Source organism: Schistocerca cancellata, chromosome 1, assembly GCF_023864275.1.
Source record: "Schistocerca cancellata isolate TAMUIC-IGC-003103 chromosome 1, iqSchCanc2.1, whole genome shotgun sequence".
Classification (NCBI taxonomy): Eukaryota; Metazoa; Arthropoda; class Insecta; order Orthoptera; family Acrididae; genus Schistocerca; species Schistocerca cancellata.
This window is the reverse complement of record NC_064626.1, coordinates 188,150,160-188,175,993: the sequence shown is the minus strand read 5'-3', so window position 1 is coordinate 188,175,993 and position 25,834 is coordinate 188,150,160. Positions and strand designations below refer to the sequence as shown.

At 45.1% G+C, this 25,834-nt stretch overlaps 1 protein-coding gene across 1 annotated transcript in view; it reads left to right on the top strand.

Annotated features, from left to right (window-relative positions):
* LOC126162381 (EGFR adapter protein-like) overlaps nucleotides 1–25,834 on the top strand; it is a 1,239,193-nt gene that overhangs the window by 1,163,764 nt on the left and 49,595 nt on the right. The window contains exon 6 of the mRNA XM_049918894.1: nucleotides 15,915–16,061. Coding sequence (XP_049774851.1) covers nucleotides 15,915–16,061 — 147 coding nt within the window. The remainder of the gene's footprint in view (nucleotides 1–15,914; nucleotides 16,062–25,834) is intronic.

Sequence of the window (25,834 nt, the reverse complement as noted above, 5' to 3'; positions counted from 1 at the left end):
GCATTTCCTTTTTCAGATTTTTTAGTTTCCCTACCACGTTCAAGCTTCAAATATTCCACGCTCCGACTCATAGAATGTTATCCTTTCGTTGATTATTCAATCTTTTTCCCATGATAACCTCCCCCTTGGCTGTCCCCTCCCAGAGATCCGGATATCGACTATTCCGGGATCTTCTGCCAATGGAGAGATCATCTTGGCACTTCTTGAATTACAGGCCACATGTCTTGTGAATACACGTTACGTATCCTTAATGCAGTGGTTTCCATTGCTTTCTGCATCCTCGTGCTTTGATCATTGCTGATTCTTCCGCCTTTAGGGGCAGTTTCCCACCCCAGTACAAGAGAGTGCCCTGAACGTCTGTTCGCTCCTCCGCCCTCTTTGACAAGACCGTAGGCAGAATGAGGATGACTTCTTGTGCTGGAGTCCGCAGCTCGTGGTCTCGAGGTGGCGTTCTCGCTTCCCGAGCACGGGGTCCCGGGTTCGATTCCCGATGGGGTCAGGGATTTTCACCTGCCTCGAGATGACTGCTTGTTTTTGTGTTGTCCTCATCATTTCATCATCATTCATGAAAGTGGCGAGTTTGGACTCAGAGAATTTTGGGAATTTGTACGGGCGCTGATAACCGCGCAGTTGAACGCCCCACAATACAGACATCAACATCAACATCATCATCATCATCATCTTGTCCCGGAAGTCTTCTACCGCCAATGCAAATTACTAATCAAAATTTAAGCAACAGCGGTATTCGAACCCGGAACCGAAGACCGTTTGATTATGAATCAAAGAGGCTACCCAGAGTCAACGGGTGTAAATCAGAGTAGATACATTTCAATATGTGGCACACTTTTGTAGCGAGCAGAATAGAATGGATCTGCATTAAGGTAAGGGTTGCAGCAGCAAATAAACATTTGGCATACGTGACGTAGTGTGAAGTAGAGAGATGTTTCGAGGGTTTAAAATCCTGCTATACCAGAGCGTAATACTCCTGGTAGCTCTATATGGATCTGAAACTATTGCATTAAGGAAATACGTAAAGAAAACTGCTTACAGTCTTCGAGACCAAGATATTAAGGAAAATATTTGGCCCAAAAGAAACAAGTCACTGGAATGGAGAATATTAAAGAAATAGCAACCGGCAGACCTATACTCGCAAGCTGACGTTGGTCGAAGGACGAGAAAGAAGCCTGGTGTGGGCCGGACACCTTATTAGAATGAAGCTATCCTTAGTAGCATTCTTGCGATCCGTGAAGGGGAAGAAGGAGTGCCTAGGAACAGAAATGTTAGGTTGACGAACATAGAGAACGCATATGGTCGATCAGGGCAAAGCGACAATTAAGAATAAGAAGAATGAGAGAAAGAAGTCGGATTCTGCGATCAGAATCTAAATGTTGGTGTCATGGTTGCCTTGGCCTCACCAATGTGGATCTGAATCGGCCTAGGCAATCCTATGATCTACGACCTCCAAATTACAGCGGTAGCACTCCTTGTGCTACAGAATGACTCTGCACTCGGCAGTTGTAACCGAAAGAACGAATATCTTAGTGGGGTGGAGATACATCGACCTGTTAAAATCAATACCGGTATTTCAGCTGAATAACCGTTGTTTATTCTCTGTTGTAACAGGGTTTTCATTTTGCCCTAATAACTGGATAAAGAACCAGTTATCAACTTTCCATAGCAGCAGTGCTAAAATTTTTCGTTTTTGAATCCTCGGAGTCTTTCGCGCCGGCATACATGAATAAAACGTTTTCGGTTTGCAAGCCGCGTCATTTAGAATAAAATCCTCGCGTTTTCGATGACCATCACCGCCATCGTCGTCAGGAGTTCACTGACTGCCGGGGTTGCTACGGACTCTCGCTTATATAGGCATGATGAGATCATCAGCAGCCAATCAGGTAGACGGCGGGTGCTCGTAAGTCGACCTGGGCAGCTGGCGGAGCTGTTGCCCGTGGCCGCATTGGTGACGTCAGGTGGCGCCAGGGGCAGGCGCCACGTCTGAAACTGCCGCTCCCGTGTCGCGCATCTGTCTTTGCTTTCTTTCGACGTTTTTGTTTAAAAACGTGTCATGTTCATTTCTAAAATTTCCATTACTTTGAAATATCAGGTTATTATACAAATTTGGAAGCGATCAGAAATGTTTTAATAAAAACGTCTATGGTTACAAACTAGCAACAAACATATGACATCGGAACAGTATTACAGAAACAAAAATGTTCCTAGTGCTGTGTGGCGTGGCTTGTTAGACCGTACGCATGTGCGTGCAGTGTACAACACCTGCCACCATCTGATCTACATGGCACTTTCTCGCTGTCGTCCTTGGACACCAGTTATACCACAGTATGCAATCGTCCCTAGTTTGGAAGTATTTCATGAGGTGCAGCAGCAGTGAAGTGCAGTGCAAAAAAAAAAAAAAAAAAAAAAAAAGTTCAGATGTGTGTGAAATCTTATGGGTCTTAACTGGTAAGGTCATCAGTCCCTAAGATTACACACTACTTTAATTAAATAATTAAATTATCCTAAGGACAAACACACACACACACACACACACACACATGCCCAAGAGAGGACTCGAACCTCCACCTGGACCAGCCGCACAGTCCATGACTGCAGCGCCTGAGACCGGTCGGCTAATCCCGCACGGCTGCAGTGCTCCGTTTGCTTTAAAAGATTCAGAATAGGAGGAGACGCAACAACTTGCAACAATACGTTGGGGAAAACACCTGTAACGCTCCTTGGAAGCAAAGGAAATTTTAATTGAAGACTCTAGGAATTTATTCACAGGGTATAAACTCAGGCCAGCTCAAATGCGTGGTTTAGGGGCGAGTCTGCCTTTGGCAGTGGAACAGAGCGGACACGTCTGTGTTTTCCGTGTGTGGAGCGCAAGCTCGCCTTGCTTACATTCTGACGACCATGATCCGGCTTACTGTCTACGATATATGGCGAACCGTTACACTACGACTTACGTTCTGCAACGATTATGCTCGACCCAAAGTACTCGAGGTGGAGCGTTTACTGCAAGAGGAAGAAAAGATCCCGGCGATCGTTACTATCGGAATACACGCAGCACGGTCTACGTTAAAATCATTAACGACGCGGCGTGCGAACGTTTCCTACGTCAGACCAAACAGGCGCTCCGTTAATGTCATGCTTATGGCAATGTGGGGGTGGTAATCGTCGACCACGAGGGCTTAGGTATGCGTGCGACACGCATTTTGAATTGCGATTCGAACTTCCTGCAGAGGAAGTCGTCGCGGCCCTCCGACCATACGGCACAGTCAACGGCCATACTGCGGAGAAGTGGACGCAGTTTCGGACAAATCCTGTACTAAACGGCGTCCGACTGGTCACCATTGATCTCCGAAGCCATGTCCCGCCCTATTTACAGATCGGCGGATGCTGTGCAATAATTATATATCACGTCCAGCCTCGGACCTATTTCAGGTGCGGCAAAGAAGCCCACCTTAGATCCGAATGCCTACGACGACGTATCACGCAGCTTCCAGCTGCTGAATGACCACCCTCGTCGCAACCTACGGTGCTACCAGTTTACTACGCCGCGGTTCTGGCTTCTCCTACCGCTTCGCAATGCTGCCCGGGTGTCACAAACGAGTCTGACCATACCCCCACGAAGAGCGCCTTGGACAGCCCGCCGTCTCGGCCGGACGCGGCGTCGACCCCCAGGACGCCCCCGAATCCGGTACTGCCGACGAAGATGTTATGAGCACGGAGACATCCACCGGTGTGCCTTCGCCCGTCGCCTCGACATCCCATGCGGACGCTGAACTATTTACTGGACATAGCAAAGCCGAAACTACGTCTACATCTTCTTCTGCAGACAGAATGGACGATACACTGTTGCCCGCATCCATGGCGTGGCATGAGGAGGAGGTGAAGGAGCTGGACCCGTTATAGGACCCTGCGCCATCGGGACCGATCCACTTATCATACTCTCCCCAGAATCCCCTGCGGGCGAGCGGGATAACGTTCCACTGCGACGCCCACGCCCTTGCGCTGCCGCCAGAGTGGACCAGACTCCAGCAGTCCACCAATAGGCCTACCGGAGAGCAGCCATCAACACCAACAACATCCGTTCCAGGATGAAAATCCGCCTTATGCAGGAGATGTTCTGACTTCTGATACTCATTTCGCCCTTCTGCACTAAGTTCACTTGGCCGGTCTCCCGGATATCATTGGGTATAGCGCCCACGCCTCCACGAGTGATCCAGTGGGCCGGGGAGTGGCCATCTGCGTCCGCGACGGAATTTCTGTCATCAATGTCGCCTTCCTGCAATCAGCTCGGGGCATAACACTCACTGTAACAGGGACATGCATCATTAATGTCTACGCTCCTTCAGGCACCGACCAACGACATGAACGGGTCATGTTTTATTCAGAGGAACCTGGCATCCTGTTTTGGGCCGATACGACCACTGCCTGTTAGGAGGTGGTTTTAACTGCAATCTGCACCACAAAGATCGGGATCCACACTATATTACATGCCAGGAACAACGTATATTGGGAAGTCCAAAATCTAGACCGTTCTGACCATACCTTCCTTACCATTCCGAAAGCTGTCGAGATAGGATATACGGCTCACAGCCTCTTAGATCTGCGAGACGGGGCGCCGAACGCTGGCCACTGGTGTTTTCCTACCATTGCGCTTACATCTGCACGGTCGTCCTTCCACCGTAATCTGTTTGACGCATCCGTGCGGCATGGAAACTAAATACTTCTCATCTGCATGACCTGACTTGTCGCCAACAAGTAACTGAGACATGGACAGACTGCGAACGCAGCCTTTCCCGCTACCGCTCGACATAGACATGGCGGATGGACTGCATCAGACCAACGATGCGGAGGACACTGATGGGATTCGGGAAAGACTTGGCCGACTGACATCGCAACGCTGTTTACTTCTACTATGCTATTCTCCGAGATTTGGACACTCAGCTGCCAACCCCAGACAACCATTTGGAACGGCAAAGAACTAAGGCGAGGATAATTGCCCTTGCACACCGGAAACAGCAAGGGGTGGTGATAAGGACTCTGCGCCAAGATAATGCAGGTTTGGAAATTCCATCCATACATCACACAGTGACCGACGAACGACTGTGTCGTCGGCAGATCATAAACACTCTGACCACGCCTCATGGCTCGCAGGTGACTGATCAGAAGACATCGTTCACGCATTCGTCGAACATTACCATCGTACTTGTAGGGAAGAAGATGCTGATACTGAAGCAGACGACTCCATTTTGGATTACATCACGCGACCCTCCCCCACACCGAGCGAGGTGGCGCAGTGGTTAGACACTGGACTCGCATTCGGGAGGACAACGGTTCAATCCCGCGTTCGGCCATCCTGATTTAGGTTTTCCGTGATTTCCCTAAATCGCTCCAGGCAAATGCCGGGATGGTTCCTTTGAAAGGGCACGGCCGACTTCCTTCCCTAATCAGATGAGACCGATGACCTCGCTGTCTGGTCTCCTTCCCCAAAACCAACCAACCAACCAACCTCCCCCACACAGAGGCGGATACTTTGACAGTGGCTGTCACACAAGACGAAGTCGAAAACGCGATCTACAAGGGTGCAGTCAACAGATCGCCCAGCATTGACGGCTTACCGATTGAGTTTTACCGAGCCTTCTGTGACCCCATGGCATCGCGAACATGGCATCAAGAACTGATATTTGGCCAAGAAATCCCACCCGCCTTTGTTGAGGACATCATAATTCCGGTCGACAAACCAACCCGTGGTTCGACGGTCATGAGTTACAGACTGCTCACCGTACTCGATGCCGCTTACAAGATTTTCGCTCGGTTACCGGCAATGCGTCTCCGAAGAATACTCTTTCATATCCTCTCCCCAGAGCAAACGACGCTTGGGGAACAGGTTAACATACAGACTGATACAGGCGAATGCCACGACTTAATTGCGATGGCGGCGGCCTGCAGACACGGTGCAGCGGTCATCGTCGTAGATTTCGATAGCGCGTTCGATAAAGTGCGTCATCGTTTCCTGTTTTCGGTGGTACCCCGAATGTGTATTCCCGCTCCATTCATCGATTTTCTCCGGCGTGTTTACAACACCGCCAGTTCACGTGTCCAAGTCAATGGACGTTTAGCAGGACCGGTACCCATTTGCCGTTCCGTATGGCAAAGGTGCCTCCTCACTACCCTCTTGTACGTCAGTACCCCCCCCCCTCCATCCTCATTGGGGGCTTGACAACCAAGCTCTCTGGCCTCACCCTTCGCCAACACACTTTTCGCTATCGGGCATATGCTGATGACCTCCTCCTCATTCGCCCCGGCCTCGAGATTCGAGCAGTCAAAATTCAAATGGCTCTGAGCACTATGGGACTTAATATCTCAGGTCGTCCCCTATAACTTAGAAATACTTAAACCTAACTAACCTAAGGACATCACACACATCCATGCCTGAGGCAGGATTCGAACCTGCGACTAGCGGTCGCGCGGTTCCAGACTGCAGCGCCTAGAACCGCTCGGCCAGATACGAGCAGTCCTCGAATTGATCACACGCTATGCTGCTGCCGCTGACAGTGCCATGAATGTCGCCAAATCTTCTGCGATGTACACTGGACGAGCCCTCGAGAAGGGTGAAGTGGCACCCCTGCCGCTTGTGCGGACGTTCCGGTTCCTGCGCATTACCTTTACGCCCACGATCTCATGCACAGAGGTGAAGAATTTCCGTCGCCTGTTCCACATCAACCGCAACGACGCCCCGCCAGAACCTACTGCGTCTCCAGGACACACTTCAACGCGTTGAGACATTTAATTATTATGTGGCAACAAAATTATTCCACATCGCACAAGTTCTCCCTCTGCTGACAGCGATTGGGCGCAACCTTCAGGCGGCCTTTGGCTACTATCTCTCCGCTGGTTCTATTTTTAAAGTTCTTAATGAGACACTTACCCTGTCCTCATGGGATGGCGGCCTCAGGGTCGTCAATGTCCGTATGCGAGTTGCTGCCTTGTATGTGAGTACCATGAGAGGACCAAACGGGGCACATCTCTAACACGCAGCTTGCTTGAAGTCCTCCTGCCTGCTTCCACCTCACCACCGGTGTCTGTCGGCCACATCGTGTCTCATTTGTCTCACATGTCGATCTTTTTCGTCGACTACAGTTGAACACATACCAGTCTCCCGAATACGCGTCCGACCAGGAGTAAGGATTTTTACAGCCTACTATTGCGTCGTTTTGCCCGGAATGTGGTGGAGACCAAACATCCCTCCATCCATTGGCCTATAGTGTGGACTACCATCCACCAGCCCTTTTTCCGTGCAGGCGTCTGGGCACTGTAGTATCACATAGTCAACAGGGACCTAAATCCCGTCTTCTGGATCTATTTACGAACAGCCCATGCAGCTCTCGAAAACACACCACGTTATCGGAAACTATTTGCTAACTTTCTTCGAGGGGTCTTTGTTATACCTCCACTAAGTTGCCGGATACCTGGAGCTTAGGGCACCTACCATTCCCTCCTCCTTCCCCCATCCCGGTGGTATCTGATTCGCCTATGATTGATTCTACCACTGACCTCCGCGGTTGGGAGAGCGTGTCGTAGATTGCGCGGATTTTATTTCTTTTTTATTTCCCTTTTTTTTATTTACCCAGCATTTACTTTTTTTTTCTCTGTTGCTGATATATGTTCCACATAATTTCATAATAGTAGTGAATATTACAAAAACAAAATGCAAATAAACAAACAACAACAACGCCTTCCATTTCTGTTGATTCCTGTGTCTCCCACTTTCCTGTGCCCTACAAGCTCGGTGGTGATGAGGGGGACACTGTGGCCAGGCCTCGGGTTTCGAGCCCAGCTCACTTTGCCCCCTTAGCGCCCACAGGTCCATTATACCTAAAACAAAAAAAAAAGGTTAAGGAAAAGAAAAAGAAAAAATAGTCGGTAGACACTTGCCCGCGAAAAAAAAGGAAACAAGGGGTAACGTCTTCGACCACTAATGGAAACATCCTCGGTCCTGGGTTCGAACAGAGCAAGTGCTTAAATTTTTAATAAAAATCATTAGGAATGGGAGCCGAAGACTTCCGGCATAAGAAAGCGGTAAACGTCTTTGAAAGTCATGGCGGAGTAGCGGACAGTGGTTAAGGGCACACTCTTTGGCCTTGGGGTAGGAAACTGCCCCTAAAAGACACAATTACAACAGTATGAGGACACATAATGCCATGGAAACCACTGAGTTAAAGACATATGTCTTGTGGCCTGGAGCTGAAAAAATGCTGGATGATCCTCTATTGGAAAAAGGCTCCACATTGGCCCTGTATTTGCATCTGCGGGAGGGTCAGGTTGGAGTTGCCCATGAGAAAAGATGGAATAATGAACGACGGATAACATTCTATGTGTCGATATCTAGGAAATCCGGAAAGGGAAATGAAACGGAATAGTCTAGGTGTAATGGAATTAGTGAGGTGAAATGGAAAGATAATAAACATTTCTAGTCAGACGAATGGAGCGTAATAGCAGCTGCAGCATAAAAATTTTTACGAGTAGAAATGTAGATCAGACTGTGACCTACTGCGAACTGTTCAGTGAGAGAGTAGTTCTCATCATATTCGACAATAAATCAACGCCGACAACTATAGCTCAAGTATAAATGTCAACGTCGCAAAGCGAAAATGAAGAGAGAAAGTATATGAGGATACCGAATGGCTAATTTATTATGTAAAGAGAGATTGGAACACGGTTGTATATAAGGAATAAGGAACATGGGCTTGGTACTAGGAATGAGAGAGAAGAAAGATTGAGTTCTGCAATAAAGTTTAGGTGATTACTTTGTTCAAGAATAAGAACAGGAGGGTGTATACTTCGTAAAGACGGGAGACATCGGAATGTTCCAGCTGGTGTTGGATTAGAGGGCACACCCAGAAGCAGATATAAACTCGGATCACAGTTTATTAATGATGAATACCGCTGATAATCTCTATGTTGAGCGCCCCTAACCCATCTAATACACACACAATGATGAGGAGTTAATTGAAATTTAAGAGAATTGTCCGAAAAAACCATTGTGGAACGAAGAGGGACCTGAAGTATTGACGAATGATGAGACACATTTGAAGTTCACTAAGGATACGAATTCTGTGATAATATTGCAATAGGAAGGTCAGTTGAAGACGAGTAGAGGGTAGATCCCCTTACTGGTATTTTCTTTTGTTACGTCTTTATGAAAAGACACAATGGTTTGTACTTGTTTTACTCCTACCTTGGCCATTTACAAGAGTCTGAAAACTGTTTCTCCGATCAGTCAGAAAGCGTTGGAGACCATACTGACCATAATTTCCGGTCTGCAAGTCCACGTTACTCATTGTGCTCACTGAAACAAAATGTTGCTACTTGCTGTTTACTCTCTGGGATCAGGAACAATGACTGTAAACAACAGTATTTAGTTTTAACTCATTGATATATTCAGTAAAAATTCACACGCACAAAATATGAAAAAAATTCTTATAATAATAATAATAATAATAATAATAATAATGTCCCTATCGAAAACAGCACTATTTACAGTTCAGAGCAGACCTTTATGGGAAGCCATCCAAGCTGTTGGCTGAAAGACCTGGCCCAAACGGCAGTCTCGAAGGGAGGAGGATGGAGAAAGGTGTGCAGGTGGTCCAGTGTATGTGTGTAACAAATGCGGGAGACCTCGCTGTTGGCGCCCGTGCAAACTTTCCCCTAGACTGCTCCCGGTAACTGGTGGCACCCAGTACAGAGCCAGAAAACTCAACAACACATCGTTGCAGGAGGAGGGAGATACTGACGTCTTCATTCACTGACATAAAACTTTTCTGAGTATGGTACTGCATCGTAATGTAAAAGACTGCTCTAGAAGCCAAGATTACGGCCACGTTTACAGTGTCCTTCTTCTGGGTCTACTGATGTGTTTTACCTGTGCAGAGGCACTTATAATTTGTTATTACTGCTCACAGAGCATGACATTAAGTCACAATTTTAAAAGCTAGTTGATGTGATTCGTCTCTTTCGCTGAAAGGAGCAGGACCCTATTTGTAATAGATTACTACTGTGAAGGGAGTGGGGATGTGCTGCTATCTATTGATTCATCCACTGCTTGGTTAACGGTCATTGGCGAATGACGTATGGTTTCCTGTTTTCCTCCGGTTCGACTCAGCCCGTGCGGCGGCAGTTACTCACCAGCAACGCTTGCGACACGTGTTGTTGGTGCGGCCTCTGGGAACCTCAGGGCCGATAGCCAGAATGGAGCAAGCCGGAGTACAGTCTCTCTATTCATGTTGTTAGGGTGTTTTGTTATTTCGATGACTTCTCCGCCTCTTATGTGAAAAACTCGACGCACTTCATAGAAAGCATGTAGGGAGAAACAATTTCTCCCGTGGAAATGCAACAAGCAATAGACAGCATCAGATCCTCACTCTCTCCTCCATAGAAACCTATTACAATAAAGTTCCTGCCTCTTGCATCCCAAGAGACTAACAGCAACAATGATCTTTTAAAACTGTGACGTAATGTCGTGCTCAGTGAGACAGTGTAGTAGTTAGATGCTGTATACCACAGTGAAAGCAAAAGTCCTGTGACACAAATTGCTAGTCATTTTTGGTCACGATGATCCTGGGGCATTCCAAGATGTCAAATATGACTGACATTGTGCGAAGGGTGGCAGTTGACGACGTGGAGGGCAGCTTGGCTACGTATGGGTAGTCTGATAAGGCTTCGACTACCAGTAAGCAAATGCTGCCAAGAAATGGAGGAGTGAATGCGACGTGCACCAAATGTGCTCTGGGGCCGACGAAGAGGAAAGCTGGTGCAGCAGCACAGCCTGGTTTTGCACATAGTCCCTACAAACCAACAACCAGATGTTCGATGTCACGATCGAGCACCAGCTACTCGATGTGATGATATACCAAATCCTTCACTCAAGTATTTCTGCAGTGCGATTCATGTAGTGCAGTGGTCGGAGGATTACCAACTGGCAGACTTTCTCCTCCCTGGAAAGCAAGAGGACTCCATGGACAATGTTGAATAAATAACAGAAGAGAAAAAGGCATACGCGACGCTGGGTCTGGCCGACCCACGTGGACAACCGAAAGGATTTGCCAGGAAAGCGGATCGGCGAGGCAGTGGTGACCTCTCACGCTGTCAACGGAAAATGCAACAAGCTATCATGCAAGCAAGGTAACATGTAACCAGAACACAAGACCCTCTTCCCGATCGAACTTCTGATTGGATCTCACTGGCTGCCGCAATGGCGCATCTACATGTACATGGTGGGTGGCGGAGTAACGTCACTGCAATAATTACTGAGACAGAGAGCCCACCTTTAGATTAGGTGGGCTTGGTATGAGCATCAAATAAAGAAACCAGTGGCGTGTAGTAGGTAATGCTGAGGAATCTTGCTCCGTACTAGAAAATATGACACTGAAATTTCGTAAACAATAGCCAGTGCCTCTCTCCCACCTGTGACTGGCTACGCTGCGCTGAGGAAAGCGCCTTTGGTGCGTAAGAGATGGGCTGTTCAGCGCCATTCGGCTTCCGATGAGAGAGATCTGCGCCAATGCCATACTCGGACACACAGGCCAGGGTTAAAAGTTCACCCGATGTAAGATAAGCGACACAGGGAGCAGATCATAGACACTGCCTTAGGGACTGAAAAGCCTACTGACGAGCTGGTTGAGACAAGGCTGATGTGCGCTGCCCGGGTTGCTGTAAAACGAAATCTTTCGCAAAAACGACTAGAGATTTTTCATTGTCGATAAAATCACCAATAGCCGTGTACTTAGGATATTATTTTATTCTCAAAGTTGCCAGTTTAGTCATTTTATCATGACATCTTCAGGCCCCATACGCTTCTATCCAAATAAACGAACGTGTCGTGTAGCGCCATAAATCACTGGATATCATGAATTCAATCGTTATTCACTTGCTTCATTCGAAGATGTGACAGCAACTGAGCACACCTGCCACTGGTAGCCTTGAGAATAAAATAAAATAATATCCTAAAGTACAAGACTGTTGGTGAATTTTATTGATATTGACAATTACTTAATTAACCGACGTCCCCTGCCCATGATGGACCAACAGAGAGAGATCTTTAAGGTTCTTGGCGTTGGCAGGTTTATGATGGTTTGATGTGGACGTCTGTCATCTCTACTAAACCCATGTTGCAAAAAATACACTTTTGGTGAGGAAAAAATTGCACGTTTGCAACGAAGGCCATTCACCAGCAGGCTTTGGAAAACCATCTGCCGCGCCGTCTAGGGCGCCCTGCCACGGTTCGCGCGGGTCCTCCCGTCGGAGGTTCGAATTCTCCCTCGGGCATGGGTGTGTGTGTTGTCCTTAGCGTACGTTTAAGATAGATTAAGTAGTGTGTAAGCCTAGGGACCGATGACCTCAGCAGTTTGGTCCCATAGGAACTTATCGCAATTTCCAGAAAAACCATCCGTAGGTTTTATAAATGCTTGTGTCATGTAGAGGCCATAATCCAGATCTCAACAAGGTAGTTTACACAACAAGAACTGTCGTTAATAAACTGCCCGAAATATATTGGTGCAGACAAGATTCCAAAATAAGAGCGATGTAACTGTTAAAGCCCAAAGGGGTACGAAGAAGGATCGACAAACTCTATCCAGTGGCAGCTGCAGATATATGTCACAAAAGGCTACACGTGACAACTGCCCCCCCCCCCCCCCAAACAACTACTCCAGATGCAGAGTTGAATGCAAATCAGGGACATAAAGCACATTCACTGTGAGTTTAAAATCACTTCAAAGGTGGATGACGCCATTGGGCTTCTGACTCTCCACTAAAGTGTTGGATAATGACTCTAAGAAATGTTAGTAACTCAGAATTTTTAACATGCTGTAGCCCTGTTAGCAACTGTGATAAATTAATATACCAAAATTATATGACCGTGCCTTATTCTGGCATGTATTAGTTTCTTTTATGCTTCTGAAGAAGGCTAGATTACTCTATTTGAAACCTGGGTAATGACCAGTAACATTTCGCAACTGAGGCGGATTTTTGATATATCAATGTTAGGAGCAATGCCCTGATCCAGCCAGTAATGGAAATCGGCCATTCCCTTGTCTCGTGTGGAGAAAGGAAAGGACCAAGTGGCGACAAAACTTAGATGTAGCTGATGGCTTAAGAAAAATCTGTGACTAAATTTTCTGCTTGACCAAAGGTATTGTAAAATAGCAGGTTGTATGACCTAATGAGGAATCCATGTCGTGAAAAGGAACCGACTGAAGCATTGAATGGGTTTTGTTAACTACATGGAAGCCAAAAAAAGAAAAAGCGCAGTGGCCAAAATTATTTTGCACCACTGAGGAATTAACAGCTAACAATATAATTTGCCGTTTCACATTCTTACAGCGTGTGGAGACAGAGAAGTGTCCCCTCAAAGCAATACACTGTTTACTGTAAGACATGACACAGTGTCCGTTGCAGTGCGGTTCAACCAAATTGCCTGTACGTATCTGAGTTAAGGAGGTGACCGTCCCTCCTGTGTCTACTTGAAATTCAAGCGATCACCCATACACTACCAGCGTCAGCAAAATACGGAGTCGCAACAGTTGCTGAGCGACGGAGATAATGCCAGAGTCCAGTGAAAAGATATAGGTTTTTATGGCCGACCCATGGCATGCCAATTGCCACATATAGTTAGTTGTTGAATGCCCTACCTGATGGCATACCCCACCCAGGGTCTCCATGTGTGGGCAGTCTCGTCGAACAGGCATCAACAGACAATCGGGGAAGGGTAGCTGACTCGCCCATTGAGCGGAAAGAAAATCAAATGGCTCTGAGCACTATGGGACTTAACTTCTGAGGTCATCAGTCCCCTAGAACTTAGAACTACTTACACCTAACTAACCTAAGGACATCACACACATCCATGCCCGAGGCAGGATTCGAACCTGCGACCGTAGCGGTCGCGCGGTTCCAGACTCTAGCGCGTAGAACCGCTCGGCCACTCCGGCCGGCGAGCGGAAAGAGAATGACGCTCAGGACCCGAAAAACGTTCTCGACTGGAATGATGTCACCGCTTCCAAAGCTTTAGCTGGGTAATGTATAATCTGAATTACAGATGTTTAGTCTTCACAGCAGAATTGATGATGGCCTGTGAGCGAGACTGAATTGGTTTGTGCCATTTATACAACGAAAGTTACCTTGTTATTATTCTGTGTGAAATTGACTCATTTATATGTTTTACTGTACTGAAGAGTGTATTCAGAAATATGTTTAGGCAAACATGCAGGTAGCTGACAATAATTTGTCATAGTGGCTAGTTGGTGATCAAAATTAAGTCTGAGGGTAGTGGTAGTGTTGATGTTTAATTACAGAAACTATATGTATTGTCTATGGCCAAGGACCATATATTACACATTTTACTATTGTTCCCCATTCAATGTGCTTGGGCAAAGTTATTTTAATTGGAGTTCTTTGAATTATGTTTGATTTTGTTGAAGGCATTTTAACTGTTATTCTCGGTTGAGCTGTGCTTTCTAGAACTCTACTGAGCTGTTTAATTGTTATGGTTCTGTGGTCACGAAGATTTAATGGTTAAATATTTGTTGTTAAATTTTGGCCCACAACTGATCAACTTCCAGCCTGAATCCCTCTCCACCCAAGTCCTACACGCGACATTGAATAGATATAGGTGATTTTGGTTTCCCCGATACTTATGGTGGTGAAATATATATTATGAAACCGATCATATATGTTGCATAAATAATCAACAGCGTGAGAAGTTCGGTAATCTTTCATGTATCAAACTACATATGACTGCAGTCTTCAGAGATGAGAAAAGTTGAGAACGATAGAGAGATTAAAATCAGTGGAGAGTAATAGAAACGCCATGATATTTTGGAGGATTATCAAGTAGTTCATAATGTGTACATATTCACAATATATATAAATGACCTAGTAGATAGTGTCGGAAGTTCCATGCGGCTTTTGGCGGATGATGCTGTGGTATACAGAGAACTTGCAGGATTAGAAAATTGTAGCGAAATGTAGGAAGATCTGCAGCGGATAGGCACTTGGTGCAGGGGGTGGCAACTGACCCTTAACATAGACAAATGTAATGTATTGCGAATACATAGAAAGAAGGATCCTTTATTGTATGATTATATGATAGCGGAACAAACCCCGGTAGCAGTTACTTCTGTAAAATATCTGGGAGTATGCGTTAGGAACGATTTGAAGTGGAATGATCATATAAAATTAACTGTTGGTAAGGCGGTTGCCAGGTTGAGATTCATTGGGAGAGTCCTTAGAAAATGTAGTCCATCAACAAAGGAGGTGGCTTACAAAACACTCGTTCGACCTATACTTGAGTATTGCTCATCAGTGTGGGATCCGTACCAGGTCTGGTTGACAGAGAAGATACAGAAGATCCAAACAAGAGCGGCGCGTTCCGTCACAGGGTTATTTGGTAAGCGTGATAGCGTTACGGAGATGTTTAGCAAACTCAAGTGGCAGACTCTGCAAGAGAGGCGCTCTGCATCGCGGTGTAGCTTGCTGTCCAGGTTTCGAGAGGGTGCGTTTCTGGATGAGGTATCGAATATATTGCTTCCCCCTACTTATATCTCCCGAGGAGATCACGAATGTAAAATTAGAGAGATTCGAGCGCGCACGGAGGCTTTCCGGCAGTCGTTCTTCCCGCGAACCATACGCGACTGGAACAGAAAAGGGAGGTAACGACAGTGGCACGTAAAGTGCCCTCCGCCACACACCGTTGGATGGCTTGCGGAGTATAAATGTAGATGTAGATGTGAAAGGGTGTTATTTTGGTATATTGTCTGATAATTTCCACATACTGGTGAGGTACTAAAAACAAAGTTGACACAGATGTATGTAAGGGGGCAGCTGATACACATGTGGTGGTGTTGTTGTTTCAGACGGTGCTGATGGCGCACGCGCTGCGGCGTGTGTCGTACGCTACGTGCGACCCTTCGCACTCGCAGTTCAGCTTCCTGGCCAGGGAGCCGCGCGGTCACTGCAGCCTTCAGTGCTGCCACTCCTTCCTCGCCAAGTCGCCGCAGCAGGTACTGGTCATCACGGCACTTGTAACTGAAACCTCCGGATTAACAGCTACTCAAATATTATCCCTCCGTCAGAAACTGCACTGTAGCGCCAAAGAAACTGGTGTAGGATTGCGTATTCAAATACAGATATTTGTAAACATGTAGAATACGGCGCTACTGTCAACAACGCCTGTATAAGACAACAAATGCGTGGCGCAGTTGTTAGTTCGGTTACTGCTGCTACAATGGCAGGTTATCAAGATTTAAGTGAGTTTGAATGTGGTGTTATAGTTGGCGCACGAGCGATGGTACAAAACATCTCCTAGCGATGGAGTGGGGACTTCCCCCGTACGACCATTTCACGAGTGTACCGTGAATATCAGGAATTCGGTCAAACATAAAACCTCCGACATCGCTGCGGCCGGAAATTGATCTCTCAAGAACGGGAACAACGACGACTGAAGAGAATAGTACAACGTGACGAAAGTGCATTCAGCAAATTGCTGCATATTTCAATGCTGGGCTATCAACAACAGACAGTGTGCGAGCCATTCAACGAAATATCATCGATATGGGGTTTCGGCGCCGAAGACCCACCCGTGTAACCTTGATGGCGTCACGATACAAAACTTTACGGCTTGCCTGGGCCCGTCAACACCGACATTGGACTGTTGACTGGAAGCAAGTTCCCTGGCCGGACGAGTCTCGTTTCAAATTGTATCGCGTGGTTGGACGTGTACGGGTATGGAGACAACCTCATGAATCCTTGGACCCAATGTGTCAAACGATTGTTGTTCAAGCTGGTGGAGGCTCTGTAGTTGTTTGACAAGTGTACAGCAGGAGTCAAACGGGCTGATACATACAGGTACGACTCTGGCAAGTGAAAATACGTAACCATCCTGTCCGATCACCTGTATCCATCCGTATCCATTGTGCATTCCGAAGGGCCGGCCGCGGTGGTCTAGCGGTTCTGGCGCTGCAGTCCGGAACCGCGGGACTGCTACGGTCGCAGGTTCGAATCCTGCCTCGGGCATGGGTGTGAGTGATGTCCTTAGGTTAGTTAGGTTTAAGTAGGGGACTTATGACCTCAGATGTTGAGTCCCATAGTGCTCAGAGCCATTTGAACCATTTTGCATTCCGAAGGACTTGGACAATTCCAGCAGGACAATGCGACACCCCACACTTCCTGTATTGCTACAGAGAGGCTTCAGGAACACTCTTCTGAGTTTAAATACTTTCGCTGTCCAATATACCTCTCAGGCATGAACATTATTGAGCATATCTGGGATGCCTTGCAACGTGGTGTTCGTACTCTTACGGATTTATGGAGAGCCCTGCAGAATTCACGCTGTCAGTTCCCTCTAGCACTACTTCTGACATTACTCGAGTCCATGCCACGTCGTGATTCGGCAATCTGCGTGCTCGCGGGAGTCCTACACGACAGTAGGCAGGTTTAACAGTTTCTTTGGCACTTCAGTGTATATCATCACACACACTAGCCTGTGCTCAAATCTGTGCTGTTAATTCAATGGCAGAGCTGAAAACTGAGAAATAGTTGCCGTTAACTGAAACGCTCAGACTTTTGCAGGAAATACTCTCATTCGACGTTAAAAAAAAAAAAAACAGCCTTTTAACGCCGATGTACGAGACTGCCGCAAAAAAGCTGGTAAGTACAATATAAAATTGAAACCGAAAAGTGGAGAAGAACATATGACCTGCGACCTACGACATAACCTGCTGAATGAGATGGTGCAACAACTAAGACACTGAACTTCCGGTGGGACGAATCTCAAATCACCGGCCACTTAGCCGGGTTTAGGTTTTCTGTGGTTTCCGTGAATCGATTAACGCAAATTCCAGCATGCTTGCTACCACTGAAAGAGATCCTAGCTCTATCTGTAATGAAACTTACTGGCAGATTAAAACTGTGTGCCGGACCCTGACTCGAAACCGGGACGTTTGCCTTTTGCGGGCAAGTGCTCTATCATCTGAACTACCCAAGCACATCTCACGACCCGCCCTCACAGCTTCAGTTCTGCCAGTACCTCGTCTCCTACATTCCAAACTTCACAGAAGCTCTTCTGCGCACCTTGCAGACTAGCACTCTGGAAGAAAGGATATTGCGGACACATGGCTTATCCAGGTTGTCATTGTTGTTGTTGCTGTTGTTATGGTCTTTAGCCCTGGAACTGGATTGATGGATTGACCGAGCTCTCTACCCTACTCTTTCCCCTTCATCTCTTATTAACTACTGCAACCCTCAGCCATTTGAACCTGCTTACTGTGTTCATCTCTTGGTCTCTCTCTACTATTTTTACTCCTTAAATTTCACTGCAATATAAAATTTACAGGGTGATAATTATTGAACTATATGGAAGAAACGTAATTAGTTACAAACTAAGGCGTGCACACACTTTATTCAACACGTAAACGTCACTGCAAATATTCGGGTTTATGTTGTGACATGTGCGATATGCCTGCCATCATTGGCGATGATGTGACGTAGACGAATAGCGAAATTCTGCATGACCCGCTGAAGTGTCGGATCATCAATGCTGTCGATGAGCTCCTGAAAACCAGTTTTCAGCTCACCAATGGTGTGGGATTATTGCTGTATACCTTGTCTTTAATATAGCCCCACAAGAAGGTGTCGCTTTGTGTTCAGATCCGGAGAATATGGCGGCCAATCGAGGCCCACGCCAGTGGCTTCTGGGTACCTCAGAACTAGAATGATGTGCAGAGAGTGCTTGTCCACGACATCAAACACCTCTCCTGCATCGATGGGGTCGAGGTCGGTCTTGCATGAACCACATCTCGTCGAAATCAGGGTCACTTTGGATAATGAGGATGAAATAATTTTCCAAAACCTTCACATACCTTTCTGTAGCCACCGTGGACATTGCAGTCCACACATTCCCTACCCCCTTACTCCCTCCTCGATCGTGATATGCAGATACTCATTTCCCCAAATGTGTCAATTTTGCTTACTGAAGAACCCATCCAAACGAATGTGGGCTTCAGGGCTAAACCAAACAACAATGCAAATACTAATTCCCAGCATGCCCCGCGGCCTATCGTGCAGTATGAACGTCCTAACGCAAAGCGTTAAGAACTTATGACGATTTTATTTCATACTGTTCAATAACTGTCACCCTGTGACTCTTAGATTTCGGAATGTGTCGAATTAAACGATCCCGCCTTCTCCACCTGTTGTACCACAAATTACGCCCCAGATCTACTCAGTAGCTGCTCATTAGTTACGCGATCTACCCACTTAATCTATAGCATTGTTCCGTACCACCGTACTTCAGATGTTTCTCTTCTTGTCCTATTTGCTTTTCGTTCGTGCAAGGCTACGTTGTTGTTGTGGTCTTCAGTCGAGAGACTAGTTTGATGCAGCTCTCCATGCTACTCTATCCTGTGCAAGCTTCTTCATCTCCCAGTAACTACTGCAACCTACATCCTTCTGAATCTGTTTAGTGTATTCATCTCTTGGTTTTCCCTCTACGATTTTTACCCTCCACACTGCCCTCCAATACTAAATTGGTGATCCCTTCATGCCTAAGAACATGTACTACCAACCGATACCTTCTTCTAGTCAAGTTGTGCCAAAAACTTCTATTCTCCCCATTCCTATTCAATACCTCTTCATTAGTTATGTGATCTACCCATCTAATCTTCAACATTCTCCTGTAGCACCACATTTCGATAGCTTCTATTCTCTTCTTGTCCAAACTAGTTATTGTCCATGTTTCACTTCCATACATGGCTACACTCCATACAAATACTTTCAGAAACGACTTCCTGACACTTAAATCTATACTCCATGTTAACAAATTTCTCTTCTTCAGAAACGCTTTCCTTGGCATTGCTAGTCTACATTTGATATCCTCTCTACTTCGACCATCATCAGTTATTTTGCTACCCAAATAGCAAAACTCATTTACTACTTTAAGTGTCTCATTTCTTAATGTAATTCCCTCAGCATCGCCCGATTTAATTCGACTACATTCCATTATCCTCGTGTTGTTTTTGTTGATGTTCATCTTATATCCTCCATTCAAGACACTGTCCATTCCGTTCAACTGCTCTTCCAAGTCCTTTGCTGTCTCTGACAGAATTACAATGTCATCGGCGAACCTCAATGTTTTTATTTCATCTCCATGGGTATTAATACCTACTCCGAACTTTTCTTTTGTTTCCTCCACTGCTTGCTCAATATACAGATTTAATAACATTGGGGAGAGGCTACAACCCTGTCACACTCCCTTCCCAACCACTGCTTCCCTTTCGTGCCTCTCGACTCTTATAACTGCCATTTGGTTTCTGTACAAATTGTAGATAGCCCTTCGCTCTCTGTGTTTTATCCCTGTCACCTTCAGAATTTGAAAGAGAGTATTCCAGTCAACATTGTCAAAAGCTTTCTCTAAGTCTACAAATGCTAGAAATGTAGGTTTGCCTGTTCTTAATCTAGCTTCTAAGATAAGTCGTAGGGTCAGTATTGCCTCACGTGTTCCAACATTTCTACGGAATCCAAACTAATCTTCCTCGAGGTCGGCTTCTACTAGTTTTTCCATTCGTCTGTAAAGAATTCGCGTTAGTATTTTGCAGCCGTGACTTATTAAACTGATAGGTCGGTAATTTTCACATCTGTAAACACCTGCTTTCTTTGGGATTGGAATTATTATATTCTTCTTGAAGTCTGTGGGTATTTCGCCTGTCTCATACATCTTGCTCACCAGATGGTAGAGTTTTGTCAGAACTGGCTCTCCCAAGGCCGTCAGTAGTTCTAATGGAATGTTGTCCACTCCCGGGGCCTTGTTACGACTCAGGCCTTTCAGTGCTCTGTCAAACTCTTCACGCAATATCGTATCTCCCATTTCATCTTCATCTACATCCTCTTCCATTTCCATAATATTGTCCTCAAGTACATCGCCCTTGTATAGACCCTCTATATACTCCTTCCACCTTTCTGCTTTCCCTTCTTTGCTTAGTACTGGGTTTCCATCTGATCTCTTGATATTCATACAAGTTGTTCTCTTTTCTCCAAAGGTCTCTTTAATTTTCCTGTAGGAAGTATCTATCTTACCCCTCGTGAGATAAGCCTCTACATCCTTACAGTTGTCCACTAGCCATCCCTGCTTAGCCATTTTGCACTTCCTGTCGATCTCATTTTTGGACGTTTGTATTCCCTTTTGCCTGCTTCATTTACTGCGTTTTTATATTTTCTCCTTTCATCAATTAAATTCAATATTTCTTCTGTTACCCAAAGATTTCTACTAACCCTAGTCGTTTTACCTATTTGATCCTCTGTGGCCTTGACTACTTCATCTCTCAAAGCTACCCATTCTTCTTCTACTGTATTTCTTTCCCCCATTCCTGTCAATTGTTCCCTTATACTCTGCCTGAAACTCTGTACAACCTCTGGTTTAATCAGTTTATCCAGTTCCCATCTCCTTAAATTCCCACCTTTTTTCAGTTTCTTCAGTTTTAATCTACAGTTCATAACCAATAGTTTGTGGTCAGAGTCCACATCTGCCCCTGGAAATGTCTTACAATTTAAAACCTGGTTCCTAAATCTCCGTATTACCATTATATAATCTATCTGAAACCTGTCAGTATCTCCAGGCTTCTTCCATGTATACAACCTTCTCTTATGATTCTTGAACCAAGTGTTAGCTATGATTAAGTTGTGCTCTGTGCAAAATTCTAACAGGCGGCTTCCCCTTTCATTTCTTAGCCCCAATCCATATTCACCTACTACGTTTTCTTCTCTCCCTTTTCCTACTACCGGATTCCAGTCACCCATGACTATTAAATTTTCGTCACCCTTCACTACATGAATAATTTCTTTTATTTCATCATACATTTCTTCAATTGCTTCGTTATCTGCAGAGCTAGTTGGCATATAAACTTGTACTACTGTAGTAGGCGTGGGCTTCGTGTCTTTCTTGGCCACAATAATGCGTTCACTATGGTGCTGATAGTAGCTTACCTGCACTGCTATTTTTTTATTCATTATTAAACCGACTCCTGCATTACCCCTATTTGATTTTGTATTTATAACCCTCCTGCCACCGAACTTCACTAATTCCTACTATATCTAACTTTAACCTATCCATTTACCTTTTTAAATTTTGTAAGCTACCTGCTCGATTAAGGGATCTGACATTCCACGCTCCGATCCGTAGAACGCCAGTTTTCTTTCTCCTGATAACGACGTCCTCTTGAGTAGTACCCACCCGGAGACCCGAATGGGGGACTATTTTACCTCCGGAATATTTTACCCAAGAGGACGCCATCATCATTTAACCATACAGTAAAGCTGCATGCGCTCGGGAAAAATTACGGCTGTAGTTTCCCCTTGCTTTCAGCCGTTGTGCAAGGCTACAATCAAGACAAATACCTTCAATAACACTTAAATTTATATTCGACATTAAAATATTTTCCTTATTCGGAAACGCTTTTTTTGCCATTGCTGTTTCATGTTTTGTACCTTCTCCACATCCACGACCATCAGTTGCTTTACTGCCCAAATAGCAGGTCTCGTCTACTACTTATAGTGTCTCGTTTCCTAATCTGATGCCCACGGCATCACCTGAATTAATAACTGCTATACTTGGGCACACAACCTTGTAAGCTCGATGATTGGCTATCACGGTGAATTTTGTATTGAGCGGTACTCAGTATGTGAAGAGATGTGTTTAATGTAGCAGTAACCATTTTGATATGTACAGTGTACCATAATTAATAGCGAAAACTGACATTGTTGCGCGAATATAGAAGCGAATAAACTTACGTCCACAAACAAGCTGTTTACGAGATAATTGAGAATATATGATTATGGGTCGGCAATGACTTAAGTATGAAGTACTGTCCTACTACAGATGTATTGGAAATGCAAATTTTTCGATTATTTCCCCATCTACTTCAGTTGTTAGGTGTTGTTTCAATAGGACAAATTAAAAGTGTTGGCTCAGGAAAACTGTTTGGTTTTACAAGTAGCGTACTTGAAGATGTCAAAAGGTACCAGAATAAATAATTCCAGTATTTAAGAAGAATACTTTGTTAGTGACTACCACCAGTAGCATTCCAATGAACACCAACAAAACGACTGAACTGCTTACGAGCTAGGACACGGTCACAGGGGCAGTTGTTTCCTTGACCAGATCGAGAGTTCGCTCAACATTTGATTCGGAAGAAACATTGAGGTCGGTTCCCACTGGACGTCATGGAACGAAACCGAACTTCAATACATTCCGGTACCTACTGAGTAGCGGCATACATACAAATCACCATGGTGACGCAATGAGTCGTGACGGGACCTAACAGAACGGAACTGGATGTCAGTGTCTAAAATTGTGGGAAAGAAAGTCTTGGCGTAGGTGAGGAGACAGCGGAGTTGTCTGCTAACATGAAAAGTTAATCTATATCCACCGCGTTCACTCCAATTACAGTAGTTGATTTCGTGGTTTCTGTGTTCTGAATGTTTGCTTATTGTGTGCTTTATTTTCGTGACATTTTGTGAAGAAAGCTGAAGACTTGGATTTCCTACGCGTGCTATTTCACGAGAGAGGCCTAATACCTGACAGAGTAAAATTATTTAGGTTTTGCAAAACCTACGTAGATAAAACATTTAAACTGTGCATAAATAAAAACACAAATACTTGGAACAGCATGCCGTTGTGGCCGAGCGGTTCTAGGCGCTTCAGTCCGGAATCGCGCGACTGCTACCGTCGCAGGTTCGAATCCTGCCTCGGGCATGGATGTGTGTGATGTCTTTAGGTTAGTTATGTTTAAGAAGTTCTAAGTTCTAGGGGACTGATGACCTCAGAAGTTACGTCCCACAGTGCTCACAGCCATTTGAACCATTTTTATCATTACCAGTTCCTTTATTAATGTCCATTCACCCCATCACCCCTATAGTTCTGTGTTTTCTAATTTTTTGGAATGCGGATGGTATCTCATAATCTCACGTTCGCCATTCAGTGCTGAGCAAAACGACGTGGCTTAATGTTGAAAACATTCGTGTTTAGAAGAATCTACATTTCACTGTGACGGTCCCCAGAAACTTACAGTATCTTTCGTGACGTTCCGTAAAGTTATGCCCACACGACGCCTCTTTCGTCGTGCAAAATCGCAGACGCACGGGCCTAAAAAGGCATTCACAAAAATTTGCCGAAAGAACGCATGTAAGCATCTGCGTTCTCATATCCACACGTTGCCACAATGCGAAAGCAGTCTGCTGTGACCCTCCTCCTTCGCTTGGGAGATTTTGTTGCGTTTATTGTGATGAAAAGGTGACAGAAAAAGAAAACGCTAAAGCGACTGTAGATATAGAAATATACGAGTATCAGAGGTACAAGAAATACGAAGTGATGACAACTTTTTGTCTGCAAATTTCAGAAGGAGGTCACGACGAAAACTTAGATTTTCGGGAAACTGCAGCGATAAGGCTGGCAATAAAACTTTGTTAGCTAGTATCTGGTGACTTATATACTCGTTTTCATAGTTTATTCGTCATTTCAAAACAAAACATTTTAATTATAACAAATCTGTAACTTGTAATGTGGTATAATTGTAATTTCTTTGATAGTTTTATACCTCTTCTTTCTGTATGAAAGAAGTTTGTAATTATTAGCAAACTTTGTTCCTGTACAGTACTACAATTTGTATCTATTAGTAATTATAAGTACTGTTCTCATGTAAAATTATGACTTGTTCCATATTTATACAGTTCCCATGCCTACTGGAGAAAAGGAACCCAAATAAATAAATAAAAATAAAAGTGATTATTTCTGAAACTGAGAAATACTTAAGGGAGGTTCCTAACCCTCCTGTCAAGGTTAATTTACTTTCAATGCGTCATTTGTATTTAATCATGAAATATGATCTGTAGATTACCATTCTCGGGCTCAGCAAATTGGGGAATGTCATAGATGCCAGAATCCACTGGAACGGAGGTTGTGTTTTCCAGTTTCGAACTGTTTACATCGTCAGTGTGCTTCATTTAAATTTTTAGTAGTTTGTTGAAGAGCTACACATATCCTATCACTTCTTTTGTTCCAATATCAGGCTCCTCAGTTGTGCTTTTAAGTCACTATAGCATTATATTCGTCCACAGTTTCATACACACTTTTCATAAATTTCTCAGTTTTCCTACTTCGAGAATTTCGGTATCTTATTGCTTACAGAAATATGATTGGAGTCTTTTTATCTAATACGTGACGCTCGGGAAAACAAATCTCGAATTTTTATTTAAATAATCTTCAGAAGCGGCTTAACATAGAACTTTTTTGTTTGTCTGTAATCATCCATAAACTTAAGCCTCTGGAGCCAACATACATTACTGCACGTAAATCGCTTTACAGTATAACCTCAGCGCACTACCAACCAAACACATATAGACCTCCGCTGACCATCGTCTGCTAAAAAGCGCCAAGATTCGAAAGCAGGTAGCAATGAGCTGTACGCACTGCCTCCATTAGCAGGAAATTATTCATACGCAAATGTGCATGCGTAGTAGCGTTATTGGAAATTTATGCCCATCCGCAAATTTTAACACAAAAAAGGCATCGTGTCGGCGCACCCTAACGTCCAGTGCGATTGGACCTGTGGCAGTAGTAGTTTTAAACGGTTCAGACGGCTCTAAGCACTACAGGACTTAACATCTGAGGTCATCAGTGCCCTAGACTTAGAACTACTTAAAGCTAGCTAACCTAAGGACATCACACACATCCATGCCCGAGGCAGGATTCGAACCTGCGACCGTAGCAGCAGCGCGGTTCCAGACT